The 7,974-nt window shown below is 38.3% G+C and overlaps 1 protein-coding gene across 1 annotated transcript; it reads right to left on the bottom strand.

Annotated features, from left to right (window-relative positions):
* Positions 1-1,608: 1,608 nt before the first annotated feature.
* Positions 1,609-4,919, bottom strand: LOC127873272 (prestalk protein-like). Its single transcript, XM_052417051.1, has 2 exons — positions 4,587-4,919; positions 1,609-3,544 (listed from the first exon to the last, which is right to left on the bottom strand). The coding sequence occupies exons 1-2, from the start codon at positions 4,852-4,854 to the stop codon at positions 1,731-1,733; spliced, it is 2,082 nt and encodes a 693-aa protein (XP_052273011.1). The 5' UTR covers positions 4,855-4,919; the 3' UTR covers positions 1,609-1,730.
* Between the last annotated feature and the right edge of the window lie 3,055 nt (positions 4,920-7,974).

The raw sequence follows: 7,974 nt of genomic DNA, 5'->3' as shown, positions 1-7,974 counted from the left end.
TGTACCAGGGTGCAGGATCAACAATTTTTACACACGGGCTGGATGTTAACACACCGTTAAGAACTTTATTTTTGCAAATATCTCAAGTCATTGAAATACATTTGCAAAACTTGTTAGTGCATAAAGTACAGTTTTTTTTGCCGTTTGTGCTGATATCTTAGGATTTAAGAATAAATAACTGAATACACTTAAAATCGGTGCCAAAATTTAACGTTTTTTGCTTCATAACCGTCTACATGAATGCTGTATACATAGAATATTTGGCCAAGAAACAGGCTTATTAAATAAGTAATTCTGATGTATTTCATATTGCAATAAGCAGCATAAAAACTGTCTTAATGCACTACATGTAGTTGAAATTCTTATGACAAATTGCATTAAAAAGATATTTGAAATAAAGCACCACTTACCCTTGTGTTTACATACATTAGAATTTAATTGTGAACCCCACAAAGTCACGTGACCCTGCACTCTGTGTACTGGCTACGGTAGTTGTAGTACATCTTGTATCAACACAGGATTTAGAAGAAAACAAAAAATCCTCCTTTTTCTAAACACACACAGGCATGCACCTACACGATCAAACACACACACACACACACACACACACACACACACACACACACGCACGCACACAAACATTGTATAAATTTGTTTAGAATTTAATAATGGGTATAGAAATCAATATATCCTGCATCACTATTAAACATATATAATTTTCTTTGTTTGAGTAAACGAATTAAAAGAAAATTGATTTCCCTTTACATAACGTATAGTCCAATCAGTGGCGTTGTAGAAGGGATTAAGCAGAAGTAAATTGATTGAAAATCATTCAGCTTTGGACGGTCGACAAGATCGGTTTGAAATTTGGATTGGAACAATGTATGATTGTTTGTTTTCATACAATGATTTATACATGCATGTCTTATTCAGAGTTTTCAGTATTAAATGAATTTATAGTGAGTGTGATATATACATAAGTGATACATGTTGTGTATATACTTTATGTGGGTACATGTACAGCAATTTCACCAAGGGCTAAATACAAATAACAATTTGAATTGTTTGAATTGAAAAGTGTGTTTGTTATTATTATCAGACTAGGAGAGGGTTTATGGGAAATACAGTACACACCATTTTTCTGTCTATGAATCAATCTGTTAAGTACTGAACTAAGTTTAAATAACGCCAATAAATAATTATGTACATCACCACATATATATCTGACACGGGCAAGCGAGTAAAAAAGGAATTAATAAACAAAAGAGTGTACTCGTGCTTCAATTAACTAGCAAAGATGTATACATTTAATGTTATTTTTATTTAATTTTAATTAAATTTAACAGGTATCGGTTCAGTTGTAAGAACGTTTACATATCATCATAAGACCGAAAATATTAACTTATTTAAATTTCAGAATACGGTCGGGTTTATAACGACGGCAATAGCCTGTTGGTAATGTTTTGTTAATTTTTGTATTTTAACATCGCATACTTTAAACATGAATTACATTTCGAAGGCACAAACCTGTTTTTCTGGGGTTCATGCAAATTCACTAACGTGGTTGCAAATAATGCATAGTTGGTTAATTAAATAATATCAGACATATTATGAAGATCTTTATCAAACTTTATTTAAATTGAATAACAAAAGTGCGAAATAATTTGTTTCGATTTAGTCTTTGATCTTCTGAATGCAACATAATCGTCTTAATACTACACGGATTCTTTTTAGGAGTTGCCATCCTTCTTTGTAAAGCCACTATTGGTGTCTTCTTTAAATGGCTGCAGCTTCTTTTCATCAGAGCGGTTCTTGTCATCACCCAGTAGCATGCAATCCTCAAGCCCATTGTCATCATCATTGAAGCCCATGTCATCAGTGATGCCAGTGCCATCATCATTGCAGCCCGTGCCATCAGTGCAGCCATTTTTATCAGTGAGGCTCTTGTCATGATTGCAGCCCTTGTCATGATAGCAGCCTTTGTCATTTGTGCAGCCCGTGTCATCTGCGCAGTCCGTGATATCTGTGCATTCCTTGTCATCTGCACAGCCTTTGTCATCTGCGCAGCCTTTGTCATCTTCACAGCCCGCGTCATCTGTGCATCCTTTGTCATCTGTGCAACACTTGTCATCTGCCCAGCATTTCTTATTTGTGCAGCCTTTGTCATATGCACAGCCCTTGTCATTTGTGCATCCATTGTCATCTGCCCAGCCTTTGTCATCCGCGCAGCCTTTGTGATATGCGCACCCCGTGTCATCTGTGCATCCCTTGTCATCTTCGCAGCCCTTGTCTTCTGCGCAGCCTTTGTCATCTGCGCAGTCTTTGTCATCTGCGCAGCATTTGTAATCTGCGCAACCCATGCTATCTGTGCATCCCTTGTCATCTGCGCAGCCCTTGTCATCTGCACAGCCTTTGTCATCTGCGCAGCCCTTTTCATCTGTGCAGCCTTTGTCATCTGCGCAGCACGTGTCATCAGAGCATCCCTTGTCACCTGCACAGCCTTTGTCATCTGCGCAGCCCTTCTCATCAGCGCAGCCTTTGTCATATGCGCAGCCCGTGTCATCTGCACAGCCCTTGTCATCTGCGCAGCCTTTGTAATCTGCGCATCCCTTGTCATCAGTGCATACCTTGTCATCTGCGCAGCCTTTGTCATCTGTGCTGCCTTTGTCATCTGCGCAGCCCTTGTCATCTGTGCAGCCCTTGTCATCTGCGCAGCCTTTGTCATCTGTGCAGCGTTTGTAATCTGCACAACCCATGTCATCTGCGCAGCCCTTGTCATCTACGCAGCCCGTGTCATCAGTGCATCCCTTGTTATCTGTGAAACTCCTGTCATCTGCGCAGCCTTTGTCATCTGCGCAGGCCGTGTCATTCGTGCATCCCTTGTCATCTGCGCAGCCCGTGTTATCTGTGCTGCCCTTGTCATCAATGCAGCCTTTGTCATCTGTGCAGCCCGTGTCATCATCCGTACAGCCCTTATCATTATTATTACAGCCCTTTTCATCATTGCAGCCCTTGTCATCTGCGCAGCCCTTGTCACCTGTGCAGCGCTTGTCATCTATGCTGCTTTTGGCATCATCATTGCGGCCCTTATCATCTGTGGGGCCCTTGCAATCAATGCAGCCCTTTTCATCTCTGCTGCCTTTGTCATCAGCAGTGCAGCCCTTATCATCTTCATTGAAGCCCGTGTCATCGGTGCATTCTTTGTCATTAGTGCAGGCCTTTTCATCAGTGCATCCTTTGTCATTGATGCAGCCCTTGTAATCAGGGTAGCCCTTGTTTTCAATGTTGCCCTTGTCATCTGTGAAGTCCTTATCATCATCATTGCAGCCCTTGTCATCAATACAGACCTTGTCATCTCTGCAGGTCTTGTCATCTTGGCGGCTGTTGGCATCATCATTGCAGCCCTTGTCATCTGCGGAGCCATTACCATCAATGCAGCCCTTGTTAACTGTGCTGCTCTTGACACCATCAGTGCAGCCCTTGCCATAAATGCAGCCATTGTCATCTGTGCAGCCCTTTCTGTTCTGTTCTTCTCTGTTCTGTTCTAAGAAATCAAGAGTTTGTTTCAATATGTGTGACAAACGACATGAAACTTGACGATTAGACGTCGCTTTATGATTTAATAACTAAGCATTTGAACTCTCCATTTGTTGTTGTCGACTCGGCACTTTTAAAAGTACCTCTGGTTCTACTTCAATGAAAACCGTGTATGGAAAATACGTTTAAACTTTAAAAGCACCGGCCATACTCCGTGGTACTTTTAAGTATATTTTCCATACACTGGGTTCTTTGTAGAATATTTATGAGAATCCGTGTAGTTTTTAAGTAATACCTATGTCGACACTGAGCAATCGAGCCATGATAATTCGAGATAGGACCGGGTTTGAAATAGCGGTAAAAAGGAATACCTGAGTTCGACTTCTACATTATTTTTATGCCCCTGGATCAAAAGATCGGGGGTATATTGTTTTTGGCCTGTCTGTCTGTCATTCCGTCATTCCGTCATTCTGTCATTCTGTCATTCTGTCATCAAATCTTTAACCTTACATTAAAGTTTTGCAATAACTTTTGAAATATCGAACATAGCAACTTGATATTTGGCATGCATGTGTATCTCATGGAGCTGCACATTTTGAGTGGTGAAAGGTCAAGATCATCCTTCGAGGTCAAAGGTAAAAAAAGCGGTTCATTAGGGGTCATTGTGTTTCTGACAAACACATCTCTTTTTTCTAATTAACTAACGAAAGAACAAATTGGGAACGCAATACTTCGAAATAATCAGAAATTCGAATGAATATAAGCTGAAGTTATAAGTTTTTAACAAACGGGTAGTAAACCGTTACTTCCCATTCTGAATATTATCTGGTAAGGAGGACACGAACAAAGTTGCAACAGTCGAATACTATTTAGAATTAAGAACCTAAGATGATTTTCGGCGCCTCATCGAGACATGAAATAAGGATATTTATTTTAAAAATACAAGATATATATCTTTTATAATAAAAAAATATAATGATATCAAATGAACATCGATTAAGACGATAAATTTGTATTGAATTTAATCAAAGATCTACGATAAAACGTACGTCTTATTCTGCGACGCGGCCTGGCGCATAGAAATCCTTCTTTTGCAGCCCCTTCGAGTACGTAGTTCTGCACTCGTCGTCGTACTATTGGGTACATCACATTGCATGATATCCCTGCTTCGTGAAGTTCGACTGCAAGTTTCGCAATCATGGGCATGATCACGTCGTTCATGAAAGCTGGATAGCCCCCTTGGGATACGAAATACCTTCCAACTGGGGTAAGCTGGAATAAATTGCGCGTCTCTTGATTCAATGCGATGTCGTACATTTGAGTTTATTTAAATATTTCACGATGTGTCGCTGCGTCTGTTCTCTTTTATTGCTAGATGCGTTTCTAACGGCAGTAACGTCAATGACGTCGTGGCGTTGCAAAATCGTCCAATCGTACATAAGCTTACATAATTACCGTGGTCCGTTTGGAGTTTTCTGTAAATATTATTTAAGCCAATTGATAGGACATTCATATTACCAAACGTTATCGCGGATACACGGGTAGAGCGTTGATAATTCTCATCTCAGTGAATATATCAGAACCATGTTCAAGTTGAATAAAATGATTCTCTGTTTGGCCAGCACGGTAATTTAAATGTCCGTATATTATGTTTTAACATGGTGCGGAATTATTCCCATCAGAAACTATGATACTGTTGCAATCGCGTCGTATCAAAAATGCTTTGTTTTAGCAAGATATTGTCGGAAAAATGTATGTGCCTTTTGTTAAGTCCACAATAGTGTTGATTGTTCAAGTAATAATCCATTTTCGCACAAAAAACAATTTCTCCACTTTCAAAATGGCTGCAGATTTTTTTACTTCATGTGTATAAATACCAGACGTTAAAATTAATGTAGTTTATCATTGAAAACGTTCAAAAATATTAATAATAACCTCATTTATGCAATATAAGATGTTTTAGAGTTCTTGCATCTCGTTTTTACATGTTAACCATTAATTCGTACTGGTTCATACAGACCTTTTTGATACGCTGGCTGAATAAGGATCACGACAGATTTCATAATTGTATTGATATAAATATTGACATGTTTAAAGTCGTTTTTATTTTCTATATGTAAAGTTTAACTTCTTTTGTGTGTGTAGATATATCGAGTTTTTCCGCAACGTTTTGGAGCATGCGAGCTTGGTTTGTGGTCTTCATAAAGGACAGGTGGGTTCGCCCCCTTCCACCTACCCCGATACTGCGGTACCAGACAAAACATATGATTTAAGGATTTCCAATCTTTGGAATTAAAACATCTCTGAATTGCCTATGCCCTCCGCCCGTAATATATGACTGTTTCAGTCACAGCAAGGAAATAATTTTTCGTGCTACGGAACGGGTTTTAAACATTTTATTTAGTAATTGTTGCGAAAAACTGAAATAATTTAGTGGTCAATGTGTCTGTGTTGCAAATAAGTCGAAGATTTTTTTAAGAGAAATGTAGTCTTGCTCGGATTAACAAAACACGGACATGTTTTAATCAAATTCAAAATTTAATTTAATGTTTATTAGTAACTTGTTATCACGTTGTTGGGAGCTTCTTCTTGCGATGTTCAAAATCGAAGAAGTATTGAACGCCACACGCCAGCGTTGCTTTCATACGCACTTAGAATAACATGATTAAATGTATACCATATCCGACGTTGGTTTACATTATTTACATCACAATTGTGACTCGTCGCTCCTCAGCGTTGCTACGATGCTGATTTTAAGTTTTATAGAATAAACAAGAAATATGTTTAAAAAAGACATTTGGCGTATATCCCGACTTTGAAATAAAATTGGAAAAAGACCATTTCTAAATAATTAAACTGAAACAAAAGGTGTGGGGTTTTATTTCACTTGTCAGTCGCATATTCACATGTGTTATTAAGAAGTGTTTGTAAATAAATATTCTACTACGACAGACCACATCATACGTGTCCTCACAAGTCCTATAATGAGTTCATTTCTTCGCAACCGAAACATATGGTATGTTAATATTAGATTTTTCATAAGACTGATTCAAATCACAATGTCAGAGTCGCGTCATGCGAAAATGGGTCTTATGGCGTTTCGTACAGCGTATCTCGAGCCCGGCATGGGGAAATGCACAGTCTGGTAAGGAGCTACGCTGTCCGTTATAAAATCACACGAGATGTAAATTGAACATCTAAGCACAATACTTTCCGATATAAAATAGAAGTCAAACTGTGTTATTTATAGCACTCTGGTAAATTTCGGCAGCCTGTTTAGACTTTCAGGAAATATTTCTAGACGAGCTGACGGAGTACGGCTAATATTTGTGGTTAGATATTTAAACGGTTTCCTTGTTATCATGACACAACACTATTTCGGTACGTTTGTTTCCTCACCGTGAAAGCAATACTGTGTTATTAGCGTTTATCGAGAGTCCATTATGTATTCCCTTGACGATTTAGTGACCGAGTACTGGTCCTGAATATTTTAAAGCGTAATTGTAAGTGGGCCAAAGGCAAAAATTATGTCTATGTGTCGTATGAACATGCAGACAAAAGTCCGGAATTCTTTTTACTAAACAGTGTTACATTCTATATGATGTTCACCGACGCAGTGATGTGGCAAAAGTTTTGATGGATTTCTCTCGAATCAGCCAATGAAATATCCGAATTTATTCGGGTCTGCCGGCGTTAAAGTCATTTAAGGTGAAAAGCTGAATTAAACAGCTACGCCGACAACATAGGATTATGTCAACTTTCCCTTTACGCGCGTATATGAATTCCACCACTTTTGGCAAAACAGTGGACGGAGTCTCAACGTGCAGGTGTGTTTTATAATCCATCTTTCGTTGATTTATAAGCAATAATGATTTAGTATAAGAAAATCTACCATTGACAAGTTAATTGTTAAACAAAAACAATCAAAAACAAATCAATACGTTCTTTATTAGTTTGTAATAAATGCGCACAATCTATTTCAATCAGGTGCTGATCACACATCGTCATCTTTTAATTTCGTTTATTGTTTTTCTCCGGATCCGCCTCGTGATGGCTGTATAATCTGCAACACCCCTTAAACACAAAATACACACACTGGGTAATACAATTGTTAACAATTAGTGCTACTTACCACTATTCTCCATAAACGAAGTCAACGCATTCGATACAGCTTTACTGCATTCGCGTTTTACAGCAATTTTACGTGTCAGTTAAGTACAATGTATAATGTACACCCCCTTTGTGACAAAACTCGGAATTATCTTGATTATGAAACATAAACAGTTTGTATGCGTGGATAACTTTGCATTTTAATGTCTCATGCCAACAGTATTCAGTGGTAATTTTGTTTAAAAATTGGATATAATTAGAAGTTTGAATCTTAAATTCGTCAATCGGTCCACTGACGAAATAGACGAAAATTGATGTCTGACGAAT

This window comes from Dreissena polymorpha, chromosome 3 (assembly GCF_020536995.1).
Source record: "Dreissena polymorpha isolate Duluth1 chromosome 3, UMN_Dpol_1.0, whole genome shotgun sequence".
Lineage (NCBI taxonomy): Eukaryota > Metazoa > Mollusca > Bivalvia > Myida > Dreissenidae > Dreissena > Dreissena polymorpha.
Note: the sequence above shows the minus strand (reverse complement) of the source record. Positions and strands in the feature narration are given on the sequence as shown.

What these genes read in the sequence shown, in the direction of transcription:
- LOC127873272 (XM_052417051.1), bottom strand. Translation starts at nt 4,854, where the DNA reads ATGTACGACATCGCATTGAATCAAGAGACGCGCAATTTATTCCAGCTT. An exon ending in GCCGCGTCGCAGAATAAGAC is followed by an intron (nt 3,545 to 4,586) that starts GTACGTTTTATC and finishes TTGATTTCTTAG; the next exon opens with AACAGAACAGAGAAGAACAG.